A 22,361-nucleotide genomic window follows, 5' to 3' on the forward strand; every position below is an offset into this window, starting at 1 on the left:
AAGCAGTACGGCCTCTAATAACCGTTTTTAGTCTTATAAACGACAATAGCTTATGAAAACGACCACATTTCACTAAAACGACACAGTATCTCATGAAGTAATGACATTTAATAAATGTGACAGTATATTTCGGAAACGACAACACATTTACAGGACCACATTTTTTTTTTAACAATGAAACATTTCATTGAAAATAATTAGAGAGTAATACATCAAATAAGAAAAAAGATGGAAAAATGTCAAACTATGCAAGTTTACCGTTCACCCTGAGTGCCTGCACAACTAATTCATAAGCATTTTTATTGGCCGAAAGACGAATATGAATTAGGGACTTGCTATATCCTATAACAAATATCCTAACTCATTAGCATATAAGGATCTCTTACGATAAACAGAGACTAAAGCCAAATAGTCGGTCTCTATAAAGTGTAAAAGTAACCGAAGCAGAAAAGATCAATTCAAAGCCACCACTGCTACTGCTTCGGCTAGAATGATAGATAAACTTCCTCCAGAAAACATTATAACACTCCATAAGAGCATGCAAAAAAAAAAAAAAAAATTGTGAGTATTAAACTTTTAAGAATGAAATGACAATAATATAAACATGCTGTTTTATATAAAAATAATATAATAATAAAAAAATTAAGATCTCATACTAAAATAACAATAAAAATTAAAAAAAATTCTGTAAAATTCAACAATCCTCTAATAAATTTTCTGCTGTCTCCAAATTTTTAATAACTCACATAAACAATAACATAACGCAATACAACACAATAAAAACATAACAATAACATTAAAAAACACAGAAGATAAATTCAACATGCAATAAAATATCTAGTATAAAAACTATTGAAAAATGGAAATTGGGTAAAAAAAAGTATGTAAAAATAATTAATTGAAAAAACTAAAAAAATAATAATAATAAAATAATTTGTCAAAATAATAATAATAAAATAATTTGTCAAAATAATAATAATAATAATAATAATAATAATAATAATAATAATAATAATAAACTAAAATAATATAATATAACATAAATATTAAGTGTCAGAATAATCGAAAACTAACTTTAAAACAATAAAAACTATAAGAATGATATAACTGGCTTAAGACAAAATAATTATCTCAAAATATTTTATCTTAATATTAAATTAAAAATATTTATTGTAAAAAATATAAGTGACCCAACATAAATAATTGTGAAAATGATAGATAGAGATATATAAACTAACTATAACTTTTATCAAAAAATGATATAATTGTCACCCGAAAATATCATTAGATAAATCATGAAGGAATATGAGATTATGAAAATTATTATTAATGTATAGATTTATATATACTAGATACAAGCAGTGTGCAATATGCACATTTACTTAATTTTATTTATAAAATTTATTAATTATTTTTATTAAATTTATATTAATGTCATATAAATTTCAAATAAATATCTTATTTTAATTAAATAATTTATTTATTTTTGTTTAAGTTTATGTTTGTTCTAGTGTTACACCCAGATTTCGAGACCAGAGTTTGTGACCTCGAAAGCTGGACTCGTTAAGTCTGAGCTCGAGATGTCTAAAACACATGTTCGTGGTCCAGATGTTAAACCCTCGAATCAAGATGGCAACCTCGAAGACATTTAACCTCGAAGTTCTTTAGCTCGAAAGACATAGCATCGGGGTATATCCGTTGTCGGGTGTCTTCGAATCAAGTAGCCCCGAGCATAAAAAGAGTACAAGCTCGAAATGTAAGTGCCTCGATGATATCTACCTACTCCGAGCTAGTCTTGGAGTAAGGCGACTAGTTCGTAACTTATCTATAAACCTTGACTGACATGATGCTGGTTGCTGATCTCGAAAGATTTAACGAGTCATCTGATGTAACACGCTTTGTACATTTAAAGATATTTATTGTTGTAATATCCCAACATTAAAGGGATATTAACAAGTCTGTTATTCGCCCCTTGGTCTTCAGGGGACGTTTCCTTGTATATAGGAGTTACAATATTTAATATCATTATTTTAATTAATAAGCAGAAGTATCTTCCTGAAATATGTGGGAATGAACTCTGAGAACTCTCTATAAATAGAGAGTTCATGAACATTTGTAAAGGACGGACCTTTTGATATACTGAGAGAAATTATGGAGAATTCATCTCTGAAGGATTTCTAGAAAACTCCAAGTCTTAATAAAATAGACTCGTGGACTAGGCAGAGTTAACTGTTGAACCACGTAAAATTCTTGTTAGTCCACCATATTATTCATCTGCGCCATAGTTCCTATTGTTTAATTGTTCTACATTTTAAGTTGACGAAAAATGACGTCAACAGTTTGGTGCTTTCATTGAGAGTCTTAAGCAGTACAATCCCTGATTAGCTATGGCCGCAAATGATCAGAATATTCGTGAAGAAAACTATCCACGACGCTCTGGGAAGCAGCCGATGACGAATCCAGAACCAGAAAAGAGAAGTGAGTCCTCCGATTCTCGAGGACCTCCGGCACCTCCGGTTCACAGGGACGATGAGGACATGTATTATAATCCTGAGTGGTATGTCCCCATTGTGGAACTCGAAAACCGACAGTTAAAAAAACAGTTGGCTGAGGCCAAAAAGCGGAACGAGGAGCTGGCTAGGTTAGCTGCGGAGGCGCAGGTGGCTCAGCCTCAACCTCTGCCTAAGAACCAAGCCCCACCTCCGCGGGACGTTTATGTTCCTCCCTGGAGGCCTCGTGGGTGACCTTGCAAAAACGCTGCCACAAGAAGAACGGAGCAACCTCCACCACCGGTTGAGCAACTTGCTCTCTCGAGGCCCCGAAGAAACACCCGGGCTAGAGCTCCGGTTAACTCAATTGCTGAGTTACCAGCTGAAACTGGGAATAACTGAGCCCCTTAGAGGCTTGGACTCAGAATCCTGGTAACAGGCAGAATGTTACTGAGCCGGCACAAGCGAACTCGGGACCATCCAGACCCCGAAATGGGTGGCAGCCACCGTCACCCATACGTTTTCCTCCATCGCCAATAAGATATCCCTCACCACCTCGGAGGAACACACAACCGACTCAGGGTGATAGGGAAAGGCGGACTGGACGGAAGCAGGGGAATGGAGAAGTGGCTAGAGAACGGAGAGGCGTCCAGCCTACGAGAATCTAAATGTCTTGCTCTCGCACTGCAGAGACGAGGCAGCCTGAAAGGAATCCATCTCGAAACAATCATGCGACGAGCCTCGCCAGCGATGACTCAGGGGGCACCAGATCAGTCAGTATGTATGATCAAGGACGTAGAAATACTGGGAGCCAGAGGAACCACCCTGACTTGCGGGAACACCTGAATCAGAATCGGGGTAGTGGTAATCCATCGAACCCAGATCTGAGAGATAACCTAAATGGGCGTAAGGATACCCTGCGAAGGCGTGAGCTTGGAATTGTGATCAATGATAACCAATTTTAGGCGGGACCCCCTGTGGACCTGATTCAGGATAGAATTGATCAACTAAAAAGAGCATTTAGGCTCTTACAGAATGAGCGAGGTCGGAACCAGGATGAAGATTCTGATGAGGAGCTCAAACTATTCGCTCCCCACATTTCCAACACTCCGTTTCCTTAAGGGTTTCAGATTCCTCATGTCCCACCTTTTGAAGGGAAATCCGATCCGTACAGTCATTTGAGTACATTTAACGACACTATAATGAGAGCAAGTAATGTGGGTTACGAGCTCAGATGCATGTTATTTCCAGCATCGCTTACAGGACCAGCGAAAAACTGGTTCAAAAAATAAAAGAGACATTCAATCACTTCTTGGGATCGGTTGTCAAAAGATTTCAAGAAGCAGTTTAGAGCCATGATCGGGATAAGGCCCGAGGCATCGGCCCTAACCAATGTCTGGTAACAACCAAATGAAACGCTGAAAAGCTACCTCACAAGATTCAATCTAGAAGTTGCCCGAGCACGGGATGTAGACGATAGCGGTCATTTAATGACCGTCCGAGCTGGGGTAATGCCGGGAAGTCCCCTCTGGGAAGATATGCAGAGGAAGCTTGTAAGGTCAATAACCGAGTTCAATAGGCGAGCTCAAAGGTTTGTCAATGTAGAAGAGGCGAGGTTAACACTAAATATGACCTCTCAGCCCATAACTACAACAACAAACATAAACTCTGCCTCGACCTCGGCAGACCCACCAGCCTCGAAACCTCCTGCAGAAAACCCTTCCAAAAGGAAGAAGAATGAAAGAAGTAACCCCGAGGCGGAATGGGGAAAGAAGAAGAAAGGGGAAAGATATTTCTCCGTGTACAAGGTATACACCGAGCTCAACGAGTCTCGGGAGAATATTTACCTTGCTAATGAAAACCAGGTCCCTTTCAGGCGTCCAGACACCATGAGAAATCAAAAGTCCAAGAGAGACTCCAGTAAATACTGTCGATTTCACAGAGATACTGGGCACACTACTAATGAATGCAGGCAACTGAAGGACGAGATCGAAGGACTGATCTCGAGAGGATACTTCAGGCAGTATGTCAAGAACCAGAAAAATAATCAGGCTTCCACCAGCCAGAGGACAGCTGCGCTGCCGCCTGCTCAAAACAACAATTCCCGGGCTAGGGAAGAAGAGAGACCCTCTCCGATTGATGGAGAAGATGTGGTAACCATCTCGGGTGGGCCTCACCTCGCAGGATCGGGCAAGAATGCCCAAAAGCGATACGTGAACGAGCTGAAAACTGGGAATAGATCCCCTTATGAACCCGAACCCAGAGCTCCAAAGTACCAAAAGGTTGAATCTCAGCCTATAACCTTTACTAAGGATGATGTGTCCCATGTGCAGTTTCCTCACAACGACCCACTGGTCATCACTCTCCAGCTCGCGAACAAGAGGGTTCACCGAGTTCTCATTGATAATGGGAGCTTAGTGAACATTCTCTATAAGGCCACCATAGAAAAGATGGGACTCACGCTTCGTGACCTAAAAACTTGTGCAACGACGCTGTACGGTTTTTCAGGAGAAGGGATTGCCTGCATGGGGTCCATTGAACTCCCTGTGACCTTGGGAGACTACCCAGTCTCAAGAACCAAGATAATGGAGTTTGTAGTAGTGGACCTGCCATCAGCCTGCAACGTGCTGCTCGGGAGACCCGCCCTAGTAGGGCTGGGGGCAGTCTCATCTGTAAGGCATTTGACCATCAAGTTCCCGACTTCTAGTGGCATCGGGACACTAGAGAGAGACCAGTTAGCCGGAAGGGAATGCTATAGCATTTCCATAAGAGGAAAGAAGCAGGCGAGCGCACAAGCGCTCGTCATTATTCATACTAAAGACGGGACAGTCTTAGAGATAGATGAAGAAATCGATCCAAGAGTGGAGGAAAGAGCTGATCTCGAACCATTAGAAGAGCTTGAAGAAATCAGGCCCGAAGAATCAAACCCCCCGAAAACGGTAAAAGTCAGGAAAAACCTCCACGAAGAAACCAAATAGCATTTGCTTTTTGAAGAAGAACCAGGATGTCTTCGCATGGTCACATTCACACATGATAGGGATAAGTCCACATGTAGTGAGCCACGCGTTAAATATTGACAAAAGCTTCCCGCCAAAGCAGCAAAGGGAAGACTACTGGATGATGATAGGAAGAAGGCCCTTAAAGAGGAAGTCGATAGGTTAAAAGCAAACCAATTCATCAGGGATGTTTTTTACCCTGATTGGGTAGCCAACCCAGTACTGGTCCCGAAGCCTAACGGGACATGGCAAACCTGTATTGACTACTCGGACCTCAATAAGGCCTGTCCTAAGGACTGCTTCCCTTTACCACGGATCGACCAGCTCGTGGATGCAACGGCAGGGCATGGACTCATGTCGTTCATGGATGCCTATTATGGATATAACCAGATTGCCATGCATGCCCTTGACCAAGAGCATACAAGTTTCATAACAGACAAAGGGCTGTATTGTTATAACGTCATGCCATTCGGGCTAAAAAATGCTGGAGCCACTTACCAGCGGCTCGTGAACATGATGTTCTTCGAAAAAATAGGTAATAACATGGAAGTTTATGTTGACGATATGTTGGTTAAATCTCAACTTAACAATAACCATGTGGACGACCTCGAAGAATGCTTTGTTGTGTTATGGAGATATAACATGAAACTTAACCCTCAGAAGTGTTCTTTCGGAGTATCTTCAGGAAAATTTCTGGGCTTCATTGTAAATGCTCGGGGGATAGAAGATAATCCAGAAAAAATCCAGGCCCTGATCGATATGCCTTCACCTCGGAAACATAAGGATGTCTAAAGTTTGACTGGCAGGATGGCGGCACTAAGTAGGTTTATCTCAAAATCTACAGATCGTTGTCTTCCATTTTTCAACCTTTTGAGGGGAGGTAAGAAGTTCAAATGGACAGAGGAATGCGAGTTGACTTTTCAAGAGCTCACGAAACACCTTGCAGAACCCCCCATCTTGTCAAAACCCATTACGGGAGAAGTTTTGTACCTGTACCTTGCTACGACCGAGCATGCCATAACCGCGGTACTCGTGCGGGAAGAAGAAAAAGTGCAAAGGCCCGTGTATTACGTCAGTAAAAGATTACTAGGGGCAGAATCAAGATATCCCTTGATGGAGAAGTTAGCTCTCAACCTAATTCACTCATCTCGAAAGCTCCAACCCTATTTTCAGGTGCACCCCATCCATGTACTTACTAATCAACCACTAAGACAAGTCTTGTCCAAGCCAGAAGCTTCAAGTCGACTGCTCAAATGGGCCGTTGAACTCAGACAATTCGAGGTTACTTATCATCCAAGGACGACCATTAGGGGGCAGGCCTTGGCAGACTTCATAGTGGAGTGTACAGGTGTGGCCAACGATGAAGTTATAACCCCGGCCCGCGAGCAGTGGAAACTTTATGTTGACGGTTCTTCTAATGAGAATGAATCGGGAGCAGGAGTAATTTTGATCACCCTTGCAAGAAGCCGATTTCACTCTGCCTTAATATTTGACTTCGACGCGTCGAATAATGAGGCCGAGTATGAGGCTTTACTGGCGGGACTTCGCATAGCCAAGGAGCTCAAAGCCAAAGCAATACATTGCTACAGCGACTCTCAGCTGGTGGTTAACCAAATTTTGGGAGAGTACCGGGCTCATGGTACGAGGATGGCGGCATACTTAGAAAAAACAAAATCGGCACTGGAGCAGTTCGAGTTCTATGCGATAGAATAGGTCCCTCGAGAACAGAACTCGAACGCAGATGCCTTAGCTAGGTTTGCTACCTCTATCGAGAATGTTGAACTGAATGTCGTGCCAATTGAACATCTCGCGACACCCAGTATTAACGAGCCAGAACAAGAAGATGTGTGTATGATCAATTTCGAGCCAACCTAGATGACTTCGATAGTTGAATACCTCGAGACTAGCGTTCTCCCGGAAGAATGGGCCAAGGCTCGAATGTTGATGTATCAAATCCCTAGGTATACCATTGTAGATGGAAAGTTGTATAGAAAAGGGTATTCCATGATGCTACTCCGATGTGTGACCCCACTCGAAGCTAAGAAAATCATAGAAGAAATTCATGAAGGGTTTCGTGGAGACCATACTGGGGGGCATAGCCTATCAAAGAAGATCATACGTCAGGGATACTTCTGGCCTACCATCAAATCAGACTCGTTCAACTACGTCAAGAGGTGTGATAAGTGCCAACAGTTTGCCACAATTCCTCGAGCTTCACCATCCGAGCTAACTATGATGACCTCCCCATGGCCATTTGCGATCTAAGGAATCAACCTCATAGGATCCCTTCCGATTGGCAAGGGCGGAGTAAAATACGCAGTAGTCGCCGTAGATTACTTCACGAAGTGGACTGAAGCCGAACCTTTGGCGACAATAACCTCGAAGAAAGTCCTTGACTTCGTGGTGAAGAACATCATATGCCAATATGGGATGCCAAGGAAGATTGTGTCCGATAATGGTACCTAGTTCGACAACGATCTGTTTACCAACTTTTGCGATAAAAATGGGACAATAAAGAGCTTCTCATTAGTGGCCCATCCCCAGGCGAATGGCCAGGTCGAAGCTGTAAACAAGACCCTAAAGAGTTCGCTAAAGAAAAAGTTGGAAGAAGCTAAAGGAAGATGCCCCAAAGAATTGCCCCAAGTTCTATGGGCATACAGGACCACAGCCCGTACATCAACAGGACATACCCCATTATCTCTGGCGTACGGTTGCGAGGCTATGTTGCCAATCGAGGTCAAAATTCCCACAATTCGAGCCCTCGCTTATGATCAAACCTCGAACCACTCTCAGCTCGAATAAACTCTGGACCTGTTCGAAGAAAGAAGGAACGAAGCTCAATTAAAAAATGCTGCATACCTGTTAGGAAAATATTGTTTTGCCTCAATGGAAATGATTATAATATTACAACTCTATGCAATAATATTACAAGTATATATAGATTGATTAAATAAGGTTACAACTCTATAACTGAAAATACAAATAAACTAAAGAAATGAAGAAGATGATGATGAAGAAGAGAATAGTGAGAATACAACTCTAAGCAAAAGATTACAAGTAAAATAAAGTGTTTAGACCAAATGAAAAGATTACAACTCTTAAACAAAATATACAAGTAAATAGAACAAGATAATAAGAAGAAAAACAATAGAATAAAAAGAAGAACAGAAACACAATCAAACTCTCACTTACATAACCTAAGTGAAGAGGATTGTGGATCACCAACTTGAACAAGGTTTAAAACCTTTGTCCAAAAGCTTATTTCCCTCTAACTCAAACACTAAGGGATCTCTCTCAGATATTGGAAAAGCTTTATGGAATTATCAAGCCTCAAGGTGTTTCTAGCCAAGTGCTCTAGTGGATAGAAAAGTTGTGTCTTACAAGTGAGTTATAGGCTCCTATTTATAGAGTTTAGAGACACCCTTTGAATCTCAAATTACACCAACCCCCATGGCTGTTACCAATGTTTAATTGGATTAATATGGAATTAAAAAAGAGATTTGGGAGTTATTTGGGTTTTTTGAGCTGTTCAACAAAGATTGAAAAAACTGAAAATTTGGTCAGTTTTGGCCTGTGGCTGCGGCCAGAGACATTAGTGGCCGCGGCCACTGGTCTTTGACCCACAGGCCGCGGCCACTGAATGTTGGTGGCCGCGGCCACTAACCAAATTCAGCACAAAAATTGTGCTGTTTTTCCAAACGGTTCCAAACCCTCCCAAATGATTTTGTAACTCCCAAAACACATTATTGGGGTTAAAATCATATCTCTAACAGCCATATCACATATGGTTTTTATGAAATTCATCTCAATATTGTGTAACAACAATTTACACAATAAAGGGTAATATTTGGAGGTTACAAATTTGTAACACCAAATATGTTACATTATTTGGATATATCTAAATATTGTAACTCTCTATTATATGTTACAATATGTGACACACTTTGTCACATTTATTTAATCTAAAACATTATATTATAATATAATATAATTTTACATTATATTATAAAATAATATAACAATACCAACAGCGAGCTACCCGGTACATCAATAAAAGAGTTCGAGATAGAAAATTCGGCGTAGGAGATTTGGTGCTAAGGCGTGTATTCTTGGCAACACGGGATCCAGTAGCTGGCGTGCTTGGGCCAAATTGGGAGGGACCTTATCAAATAGAATCAGTCATCCGACCCGGCGTGTACAAGTTGGCAAGATTGGATGGAAATCTGGTACCACGAGCATGGAATGGCGAGCACCTACGACCTTACTATCAATAGTATAGGAAGGATGTCGCCTATAGCCATGCTTGTTTATCTGTACTGTATTTATATTTTTGGATATATCAAATAAAGTTTGATTTAGTTTCAATATGCTGTATTTTTTGCAATCTCTCTTAATTTAATAACCTATGGTCACATTCATAGGATATTAAGGGGGCATTAGTGGTACATATACCATCAGCTTGAAAAAATAAAAAGCATATACGAAAGACATACAAGTGTTTGGATATAACCAAATGCTCGAGCTAAGATAGTTTGGTTATAACCAAACTATCAAAAACATACAAGTGTTTGGATAACCAAATGCACGACCTAAGATAGTTTGGATATAACCAAACTATCAAAAACATACAAACGTTTGGATATAACCAAACACGCAAGCTAAGATAGTTTGGATATAACCAAGCTATCAAAAACATACAAGCATTTGGAGGATATAACCAAACTATAAAAAACATACAAGTGTTTGGATATAACCAAATGCGTGAGCTAAGATAGTTTGGATATAACTAAACTATCATAAACATACAAGTGTTTGGACGTAACCGAGATAAGAAAGTTTGAACATAATCAAATTATCAAGAGATAAGAATATAAGTGTATGGATTGCAAACCTAACACGACCTTAATAGGTTTGGAACAAACCAGCTAAAACTAATCGACAGTAAGTTGGAGCATAACCCACTTCGTGTTAAGTCGAGATCGAGGCTGGAGTATCTTGCAAAACAATAGTTTCGACCTCATAACCTCGGGGAGTTAACCGAGGGCGAGAAAAAGTAACTAAAAAAGTAAGATATAACTAAACCATTAGCATTACACGTCATTTAAGTACTTTCGGGTGCATGGTAAAAGTAATATCCGACCTTGACAAATAACGAGATCGGAAGCGGGTAATTCGAGCAAACTGTGCATGAATGCACTGAACCTGGAGCTTAAATCCAAACTATGTTTGTATGAATAAACAGGCATATATGACACTTTAATATAAATTGTGCAAAATATTTCAGCCCAAGAAATGTCAAGCATATATATTAAAATGAAGACAAAAAATGGTATCTCAAATATCATAAAAAGGCAGCTCTTTTACGAGCTGTAGAATTGTCTTGGCCCTATGGGCATAAATAATAAATCAAACATAAAAAACCATTACAAAAGATTCAGAGGGACGCAGCCCCGAGGCAAGAATTAAGAAGGAGGAGCATTCTCCTTAGCCTTCTTAGCATCTTCCTTGGCCTTCTCAGCGTCAGCATCCTCCCCGGCTCCCTCTGCCTCATCCCGAGGAGTCTCCTCATCATCAAGCCGAGCTTGCCATTTGGCCACGAGCTTTGCTTCAGGAGGGCCTAAGAAGCTGGTGTCGAGGTCGACATTGTTGGCCCAGATTTTGTACATGGCCATGTCGACTTCCCGGTCGTTCTTTTCCTTAAACTCTTCGAGAAGACGAGTCTTTTCACCCTCCATGATCTCGAAAGTGACGACCTTCTCTTCTTCATGCTTGGCATTGGTCTCCTTGGCCCGAGCATTTTCCTTCTCAAGCTCCACGAGCCGGGCATTCAACTTTTCAAGCTCGGAAGACTTGGCCTTTAGCTCCTCAGCTCCTGTCTCCACCTTTGCTTTTGTTGCCTTGAGCTCGCCACTAAGTTTGAGCTGAAGATCCTTCGCCTCCTGAGGAAGAGACATGCTAGAATGGACCTCATTGTTCAGCTTATAATTGAGCTGGGCAGAGACAGCAAGAGTCTGGCATACAAAGAAATCAAATTAGCATATGGACCAAGTGTAAATACAACTAATAGCGAAAGAAGAAAGGTTACCGCAGGATGGAGATCGATGCTCTTCTCGTAAAGAGTGTTGCAGTCCTGGGCATTGTTCAGGAACTGCCAGTGAGGAGCGTTGAAGCTGCCAAAACTCTGACCCACCCGGGGTCCGAGCCTAGCGTACCTTGTCGATCACATACTCGTCAACATGAGTAGAAATCAAAAGCAGCGTTGCCTTTGAGGACGAGGGCTTCTTCGGAGGTGGGCCAACTGTGGGATTGACCTGGGGGGCAGGAGGAGCATGAGGTAGGGTCGACAAGGAAGTCTCAGCCTGAGCAGGTGCACTCAGAGCCATGCTAGGAGCAGCTGGAGTCGAGGGAGGTGGCGTTTTCTCGGTCCTCTTAAGGACCTTGGCAGGCCGGTCCATTTTTTGCGACCCCCTAGGGTGCATACTCCTCTTGGCTCCTCCACTCACCAGAATATTGTCAAGGTTGGAGTCCATCTCGCCTGCACATTTGCACCACATTATGAGTTATCCCAAAAATAAAATAATTTAACATGATCAGACAGACAAGGGATAAAAAGACAAGTGGAGAGAAACCTAACTGGAACTCTCCCCGAGCTTGTGCTCGGCGACCACGAAATTCCCCCATCTTCAGAAGAGGCAGGGGGAGTACCTTCCCTATAGGTGGATGTTAACCTCGAAAGGTCCCTATAGTCGTTAGTCCCGTATTGGACGACTATTCCGTTCCATGCCTCGTTCAGGCTATAAATGGTGTCGTATTTCCCGAGCCAGCTATCGAACCTATGTACCCTCTCATCTACCCAAGACCATACATAAAAATGGTTCCTATCATCCTCACACAATATAAATCTATCAGGCTTATGTTTTAGTAGTGAGGGAGACCACAAATCTGAGCTAAGGATGACTGTACCTTGTTCATCCGAGCCCGAGCTCGAGGCCTCATCGTTGGCTTCATTCCCCGATTGTGGACTCCTTTGACATTGAGCCAGAGATGGAGGTCTCGCATCTCTCCTTGAGGGGAGGTTGCTGGTCGGCTGAGGCACGAGCTCCCACCGGCCATACTTCTTATTGGACCAGTCAGATCTAGATTGATCCTCCCCTAAGAGCCCACATGCCCGGAGCTTTCCTTTATGTAGGAGATAGGAGAGGGATCTCCTGCCGTAGGGAAGTTGGAGTAGAGTTTCTCTGTGCTCCCTCATCTCCTTGGTGGGGGTAGGGCGATGGTAATTGGCTGGAAGATCAAACACATTTCAACTAAGCATGAGCCTAAAACAAAGTTCGAACACAAAAAAGAGGGAAGTTGAGATACTTACGAATCCGTCTGAATGAATAAAATCAAGATAGGGCTAGGCCATCTGTCCAGAAGAAGGCCTTCTTGAAATCAGGAGGATGGTTGGGAAGATCTTCAAACATCTTCTTCTCCTTGGGATAGCTCGAGAGATAGTAGAAGCCATCTCCTCCCCGAGCTCAAGAGGGATTGCTTTTCAAGCAAAAGAGATATAAAATCTCTTTTGGTGAAGGTCCTGCCCACTTCAGCTCATGGTACAGCGACCTCAGAGCAGACAGAACCTTGTAAGAATTGGTGTTGAGCTGGAACGGAGCCAGCCCAACGAAGTTTGTGAAGTCCTTGAAAAAATAATTCAAGGGCAGTACCGCCCCTGCCTTCATATGCTCATGGCTCCAAGCTGCGAGGATTTCCATCTCCTGGAGCGCGGTAACTCCACTCGTGGGAGGTCGAAGCTCGACACCTCAGCGAGCCCGATAGTCCTATGCTGTGAAAGGCCAGAATATCAATTATCTGACCTAGCGACGTAACTGAGCTCCAGTAATGCTCGACCTCAAAGAATTCTCTCCTCGGCTGCGAGGTAGAAGGTTCCCCCATCAGCGAAAATTGAAGATCACTCGGCTTGAAGGCGATTGTCACTTTGAGCGTAGGATCGAAAGGAATCGGTCTAAGCTTAGTGTCCAGATCTGGATAAAGGGCGACCCTTAGTCTTTTCCTCTTCCCTTCTTCGACCTCGTCTATCTGACATCGGAAGTGGTCTCGAGTGTCCTCTCGCTCACGCCTCAGTTCGTGCTCCCGGATTAAGCGTTGGTTCCGAGTAAAAGGAGATTTCGGGCTCGAAGATACTGGTGAGTAAGGAATCGCGAGCTTTGACCCCCACCACTTTCCATAATTTTGCGACATCTAACAAGAAAGCAAAAGGGTGAGGGCCAAGCGAACAAGAAATAAAGAGATAAATAGCACCTAAGCTCGAATGATCGAGGCTACAAGGCAAGCTCGATCTAAAGGATGAGGCCAATCTCAGAGCGTGTATTCCACCGAAAGAAGGGAAGGTGGATATGTTATGGGAAATCCCGAAATATTAGGGAAAAAATGTGGCGGTTATTAAAAAGGTGATATTTTTGGGAATCGTGCATTCCTTAAAAAACCCTGATTTTGTACCCGATATCTTGGTATTCAATATATGGTCTCCAAAATTTGAAAACCCAAAAAAGGAACCATATTTGGACCTTTTTTTCACAAAAACTGGGTTTGAATATACTATATATCAGTCGAAACACCCTAATCCTAGTGCATTAAACTAATGAATGGGTCAAAAATGAATACTAGTGCCCATGGTGTAACATAAGCATAAACATACATGAAGAAAAAAAATGTATATATAACGCAAAGAAGCCATGAACCGAAAACTTACACAATGTGATAGGTGGAAACAGAGAAATGGACGATTGAATGAGCGGTTGCAAGTGCGATCTCACTGAGTCAAAAAGTCCAACATTGCTTTGTCTTCTCGGCTTGGAGAACATGCAAGAATTGGGCAAGGAAGTTTCTAGTTTTTTCTCTCTTAGAATTTGAACGTGAAAGAAAAATGAAGAAGACGACCGGAGGCTTATTTATAGGCCCCTAGGGATGTTAAAAGTTGAACTAATCTTGGCCATTGGCCAGATTCCGTATCAGATCTGACGGCCAAGGACAAATGAAATGATAGTACCACAAAAGGATGGCAGGTGGATAGGCGTGGGCAGAGTTTTAAGGCACTCAAGTACATTGAGTGAGCAATACCCTACTGACATGTGTCCATACTAGAGTGTGTGACGGAACAGTTCCCGAAGGAAGTAGTTTAAAAGTTTCCTTCTCATAGGATTCGAACTAATACTTTTGAGGGGGAAAAATGTTATACCTAGATTTTGAGACCAAAGATTATGACCTTGAAAGCTGGACTCGTCAAGTCTAGGCTCGAGATGTCTAAAACGCATGTTCGTGGTCCAGATGTTAAACCCTCGAATCAAGATGGCAAGCTCGAAGACATTTAACCTCGAAGTTCTTTCTAAGCTCGAAAGACATAGGATCGGGGTATATCTGTTGTCGGGTGTCTTCGAATCAAGTAGCCCCGAGCTTAAAAAGAGTACAAGCTCGAAATATAACAGTCTCGATGGTATCTACTTGCTCCGAGCTGGTCTTGGAGTAAGGCGGCTAGTTCGTAACTTATCTATAAACCTTGACCGACATGATGCTGGTTGCTGACCTTGAAAGATTTAATAAGTCATCTGATGTAACACGCTTTGTACATTTAAAGATATTTATTGTTGTAATATCCCAACATTAAAGGGATATTAACAAGTCTGTTATTCGCCCTCTGGCCGTCAGGGGACGTTTCCTTGTATATAGGAGTTACAATATTTAATATCATTATTTTAATTAATAAGCAGAAGTATCTTCCCGAAATTTGAGGGAATGAACTCTGAGAACTATCTATAAATAGAGAGTTCATGAACATTTGTAAAGGATGAATCTTTTGATATACTGAGAGAAATTCTGGAGAATTCACCCCTGATGGATTTCCAGAAAACTCCAAGTCTTAATAAAATAGACTCGTGGACTAGGCAGAGTTAACTGCAGAACCACGTAAAATTCTTGTTGTTCTACCATATTATTCATCTGCGCCATAGTTCCTATTGTTTAATTGCTCTACATTTTAAGTTGACGAAAAACGACATCAATATCTAGTTTTTGAATTTGAGAGTGACAACAAGAGATTATATATTATATGTTTAATGTAATATTAAATATTATACGTGGATTTTAAATTTAAGTTTATTGCTACTTTAAAAAAAAAAAATTTGTTACTAATTGATAGTAGATTATATTATATGTTTAATATGATATTATTCTCCAACATGTTTGGCTGCAAGAAAAGATCCGAAAATTTATATTCAATCAATTAATTATTTTTTTATATATGCTGAACTATAATATTTTTTTATAAATAAAATCATTATTGTTTTTTGTTATACCCAAGCAAAAATCACCAATCCTAATCCTTCCTTTTGCGTCCAAAAATATGCTGTCAGGGCTTAAATCCATGTGAACAACTCCATGGCTATGGAGGTACACTAGGCCCTTCAAAATTTGCTCAAAAATTTTAATAACCGTTGTCTTTAACTGTACTTTTCTCAGCAAATATGTCTTTAATAGAAGATTTGCATTGTAGCATTTGAATATACAGACATGGAGCATTAGATTTCTTAGCTTTTAACTGCTGAACCACGTAAAATTCTGATTGTTCTTCTTTATTTTCTTAATTCTGTGTTTAGTGCTCTTCATATTCAAGTTGATGAAAAACGGCATCAACAGGTTCCTCCTCCAACTCCAACTTTTTCTCTGATGACTCTTCTAGCTTGGCTTGTTCCTTTGGTCCGATGGCGACCCCGCAAATTTTTTATTTATTCGGCTATGTGGTTGAGAAGTTGAGGATGATTCGAGAAATAATTTCTTTGCTACTACAGGACCACATATTATTACAAGGAAACATTGTAAAAATTTTGGCAAAAACAAATTTGTGACCATAAAATCATGAAAACCATTTTAGTTTTCTCTTTTGCTTATAAACAACATCAGTTTATAAATATGACAACATTTCATATAAACGACAATATTCCATGAAGCATTTAATAAAAATGACAGTATATTTCGAAAACGACAACACATTTATAAGACCACATATTATTACAAGGAAACGTTGTGTGCTTCTTTTTTTTAAAAAAAAAAAAAATAATAAACAATTACGCTAAAACAAATTTGTATCCATAAAATCATGAAAACGATTTTAGTTTCTTCATTTGCCTTATAAATGACAACAGCGCATGAAAACGACACCGCTATACTAAATCTCTTGAAAACGACAATATCCCACGGAACGACAAAAGTATCGTGGAAACGATTTCAATTTACAAGACCATATTATTACACGGAGACAGTGACGACAATCAATTTAAATATTGATAATAATTAAAATAAAAATGAATAAATTCTATTTTTTAGTCCTTTTAGAAAAATTTCTAACTTCATTTTGATCCCTAAATTTTAATATTTCCCATGTTATTATCGTAGTTTTGTCTTAGTTCATGGACTTTCAAATTAGATAAGGCCTCACTCACGGCCATGGCTGATCCTGAAGAAAAAAAAAACTTCATAGTTCTTTCTCTTTTCTACTTCATCTCTTTCACCATCACCAATTTATATATCTTTCTTTTCCACTTCTTCTCCTCTGTCTACCATGTTATTGCCACAATTACCAAACCACATCTTCTTCTAAACCCATTTAAAAAAAAAAAAAAATCAAAATTCCAAATCTTCCCAGCCACCCAATCTCTTTATGACCTTCCCCACAACCTCGTCTCACTAATCGGCAGCAATTTCTCAAAAACACACACACACAAAAATCACACAACAATGTCATTATTTCTAGGGATAACTGCGACATAAGTACCCAATGCTTGGATTTTGTACGCGGCATAGACCCAATGTTTATTTTTAGTGACAAAAGTACCCAAAGTCAGTAAAACTATAATTCTGTTAGTCTCCTCCGTTTTAAAGTTGCACTTCCACTTCCACTTCAACAGAATCACCCCAAGTGAATACATGTCGTAACCAATATTCACATATTTAGTTGACTCAAGAGGTGGTTTGTAGAAAGCTTTGCCATCATTTGCATTGTGTGACTCTCCAACCTGTTTGGCTACAAGAAAAGATCAGAACATTTACATTCAATCAATTAATTATTTTTTATATGTACTGAACTATAATATTTATTTATAAATAAAATCATCATTGTTTTTTGTTATACCCAAGCCAAAATCACCCATCCTAATCCTTCCTTCTGCGTCCAAAAATATGTTGTCATGGCTTAAATCCATGACAAAAAAAAAACAATTGGAAAAGAGGCGTGCGACTAGTTTTCTCTCTCCCCATGGTGAGGCGTAAGAAAACTACTCAGAAGCCTGGTCCCAGATCATCTCCGATTGTAAGTAGCACAGTCAAGAAAACTCATGAACGAGTGGAGGTGGAAGACGAAGTGAGGGGGGATCCCCCGGAGGAGGTTTTTGCTGATACGGTGGATGATTTTCCAGAGGTTGGGGAGGACCATTTTCTGGTGGATTGCGAATTGTCCAAAACTGGGAATACTTTTGGTTCTAGTACGTGGGCGAATGAAGCAGAGGAGAAGGATTTCTAGGAATTAGCTAAGGAAAAGTGGTCCAATTTTCAGGATTCTTTTGCTTCTCAGGGTGGTGCTCGACTTAAATTTGAGGAACCCTTGGTCAGAGATGGGAAGTTGATAGCTCAAGTTGATAAGGAGAAGATAGAAGTGGAAGCTTCTTTCTGGAAATCAGCTATGGTATGTGTTGTATTAGGTGCCAATCCCCATTTAGCTGTGTTTGAAGGATTTATTAAACGTATATGGGGCAAGTTGGGAATAGAGAGAATTGCTCGTATGAATGCAGGTCATACTCTAGTTTTCGGGATGAAGCAACTTGAGACATGGTGTTGGAATCCAGAGTGGTTCACTTTGATAGAAAACTTGTGTTACTGAGGCCTTGGTCGACAGATCTTGATAACATGAGGTTGGTGAAATCAGTTCCGGTCTGGATAAGATTGCCAGACCTGGGTCTTCAATATTGGGGTCTTAGAAGCCTGAGTGCTCTTGTTAGCACTATAGGTAAGCCTATGATGATGGATAAGGTTACTAAGGGTAAGTCAATGGTGAAATTTGATAGAGTACTTGTGGATGTAGAGATATCAGATCATATTCCTCAATGTATTAATTTTATCAATGAACGAGGTCAATTGATGGAACAAGGTATAGAGTTTGAATGGCTTCCTACCCGTTGCTCGTGTTGTAAAAGTTTAGGCCATACTGCAGCTAGTTGTAAACATGCTCAGGAGGCAGTCTGGAAGCCAAAGCAGAAGGTATCTGGTACTAATAATGGGGAACCTGAGGGATTTGCTGAATTGTGTGAGCCAGGTGATGAGGCTGGGTCTAAGAAAATTCATCAACCGGTAGCTGGAAAGGATTCTCAGAAGGCTGGTAAGGGAGAGCAGATGGCTATTATGAGAGATCTGATTGTTGGAAAGACAACACAGACAATAACAGTTAAGGAAACAAGTAGTTCTATGACAGGGCAGGAGTTGAAATGGTCTACCCCTAAAAAAGTGGGAGGTTCAAGGCAAAATGTATCAACTGCAATGACGTTGAGAGCTAACAAAGCAGAAGAATCAGACAGAGATGTCTCAGAAGTGTATACAAGAGGATCAGAAATCTAATGGAGGGGTGTAATTTACTGTGTTGGAACATAAGGGGTTTAAATAGTAGGAATAAGCAAAGGTCATTGTTAGACTTTTGTTATGTTAATAAAATCGGTCTTGGTGCTTTTCTTGAAACTAAATTGAAAGGAAATAAGGTTGAGGAGATGATGAGAAATGTTTTCTTGGGTTGGAATGGGTATAGTAATCTTTCTGTGGAAGGAAGAATTTTGTTAGTTTGGAAAAAAGATATAATTTCTGTTACTGTTACTTAGGCAATAGACCAGCTTATAAATTGTGAAGTGAGGATCAAGGGAGTTTTTCAAAAAATTTGCTTGACTTTTGTTTATGGCAGGAACTCGGTGGAGGAGAGGAAAGGCCTTTGGTCTCAATTAGCTTTATCTCAGTTTACTGTTTTTCCTTGGTTGGTTGTTGGGGACTTCAATGCAGTCTTTGATTTTGATGATCGTATTGGGGGTAGACCAGTTACTGAAATGGAAGTGGAAGATAGTTGTCTTTGGAGGGCTAATGCTATGTTGACAGAGTTACGTTCGAGTGGCTCTAACTTTACCTGGTCTAACAAGAAAAAGGAAGGATCAAGAATATTCTCTAAATTGGACAGATGTTTCATCAATGAAATGTGGATTGATGCCTTTCCTGAGTCAGAAGCTCGTATTAATTGGGATACAATTTCTGATCACTGTTATTGTATCATCAAAATAGTTCATTTTCAGGTGTCAGGGATCAGACCTTTCAGATTTTTTAATATGTGGATTAATCACAAGGATTTTCAGAGTGAAGTCCTTGGTAATTGGTCTAAGTCGACTAGTGGTTATGGATTGCAACAGATTCTACAGAAGTTAAGGAGGCTCAAATCCGTGTTGTCTAAGTTTAATAAGAGGCAAGTAGGAGATGTTGTCCAGCAATATGCTGCTGCTAAACAGACGTATGAGCAGGCCTAGTTCTTGTTGCAGCAGAATCCTTCTTCGAGTTTTTACAGCAGGATGAGAAAGAGGCGTATAATGATTATGATATTAAGTCCAGAATGTATGAGAGTTTCCTTCGTCAAAAGAGCAAAATTAATTGGCTTCGATTTGGTGATGAGAACACTTCTTATTTTCATGCTAGTCTTAAGCAGAGGAGGATTAGGAACCGAATCACTTATTTTTTGAATGAAGAGGGTCAGATTGTTGAAAATTATGCAGAAGTTGTTGCTCATTTTTACAACCATTTCAAAGGCTTTCTTGGCAAGGGTAGTACAACTACCAGTCGGGTAGATTTGAAGTGTTTCCAGCAGGGGTCAGTCCTGACTTTGGAGCAAGAACTTGACTTGATTCAGCCTTTTACTAAGAAGGATGTTAAGAGGTCGTTATTTAGTATCCCTTCCAACAAGAGCCCAGGTCCAGATGGTTTTGGCTCAGGTTTCTACAAAGCGCTTTGGAAAGATATAGTGGAAGAAATCTCTGAGGTGATTTTGATGTTCTTTGAGCATGGCGAGCTGCCGTCTCAGATGAATGGGACAATTTTATCTCTTATTCCTAAGGTAGATTCTCCAGCAACAGCTCCTGATTATAGACCTATAACCTGCTGTAATACACTTTATAAATGTATTTCTAAGATGCTATGTTTTCGGTTGGCTAAAATTCTTCCAATGATTATCCATCAAAATCAAGGAGCCTTTATAAAGAATAGACAGCTTGCTCATAATATTTTAATTCTTCAAGATTTACTTCATGGCTATACTAGAAAGAATATTTCTCCCAGCTGCTTGATAAAAATAGATCTTAGTAAGGCCTATGATTCTATTGATTGGGTTTTTTTGGAGGATATTCTGACAGCATTCTGCTTTCCTAGAAGGTTTACTCAGTGGATAGTGATATGCTTGACGGGTACATCATATACTCTTATGTTGAATGGGAGATTACAAGGAAGCTTTGAAGGGAGGAAAGGTTTAAGACAAGGAGACCCAATTTCTCCTCTGCTTTTTGTGTTGGTTATGGAGTATCTCACTAGGCTTCTTAATCAAGTTTCTCAACATAGAGAGTTCAGATTTCATCCCATGTGTAAGCATTTGCAACTTGTTAATCTTTGTTTTGCAGATGATCTGATTTTGTTTTGCAAGGGGAACATTAGATCGGTTCAACTTTTATTTGATGGTTTTTTGAGGTTCAGCCAGAGTTCAGGGCTGTCTGCTAACCTGAATATATCCCAAATGTTCTTTGGGGGTGTGGCCGCTGATGTAAAGAAAAATATTCTGAGTTCTGTTGCTCTTGGTGAGGGGACTTTTCCCTTGAAATATCTGGGGGTTTCGCTGAAACCTACGAGATGGCAAGTAGCTGATTGTGGTGAGATTATCAAGAAGATTCAGGCTAGGCTCCATGTTTGGGCGAGTAGACACTTATCTTATGTAGGGAGAACTCAACTGATTTTCTTTGTTTTACTAGGCATTCGTAACTACTGGATGAATATTTTTATGCTTCCTCTCAGTGTCATTCAAGAAATTGATAGGTTGTGTCGTAATTTCTTATGTGGATCCAACGAAAATCGCAGCAAACTCCATTGTTCCTCTTGGACTCAGGTTTGCCTTCCTAAATCTTTGGGTTGTTTGGGTTTTAAGGAGGGCTCCAAATGGAACAAAGTTTTATTGGGCAAATTTATTTGGTCATTGTCTTCTAAGCAAGATGTGTTGTGGGTGAAGTGGATTGATGTGATATAACTTAAAGGTCAGTCTTTTTGGTCTTATAATCTGAAACCTGATGTGAGTTGGTATTGGCGTAAATTATGCTATATGAGAGAGGTGTTTTCTGAAGTGGATCTAGTGGACTCGGCTGTGCGTGGTAAGCTGAACTTGAAGGTTCTGTATAGTAGTTGGCTTCAGAGGGTTCCAATTGATTTTGCAAAGGCAGTGTGGTGTAGACTTACTACCCCTAAGCATCGTTTTATTCTTTGGCAATCGGTTCTTGGCCATTTGCTGACTAGAGATAATTTGATTCAGTGCCAGATTTCTGTGGACTCTAGTCTGTGTCCAGTTTGTGAGAGAGTCGAGGAAACACATCATCATTTGTTTTTCGACCGTATCTTTTCTCAACAGGTTTGGGAGTTGACTAAACTTTGGTTAGGTTATGGTATATGGCCTAAGCAGTTTGATGAATGGAAGAAGTGGTTAGATGGGAAGCCTAAAAATATTATGCATCACATTGCTGTAGCATCCTTGGCAGCTGCTGTCTATGGTATTTGA

At 40.3% G+C, this 22,361-nt stretch overlaps 1 protein-coding gene across 1 annotated transcript; it reads left to right on the forward strand.

Annotated features, from left to right (window-relative positions):
- The first annotated feature begins 21,911 nt into the window (after positions 1-21,911).
- On the forward strand, positions 21,912-22,361 carry LOC133831811 (uncharacterized). The gene has a single exon (XM_062262221.1). The coding sequence runs from the start codon at positions 21,912-21,914 to the stop codon at positions 22,359-22,361; it is 450 nt and encodes a 149-aa protein (XP_062118205.1).

Source organism: Humulus lupulus, chromosome 4, assembly GCF_963169125.1.
Source record: "Humulus lupulus chromosome 4, drHumLupu1.1, whole genome shotgun sequence".
Classification (NCBI taxonomy): Eukaryota; Viridiplantae; Streptophyta; class Magnoliopsida; order Rosales; family Cannabaceae; genus Humulus; species Humulus lupulus.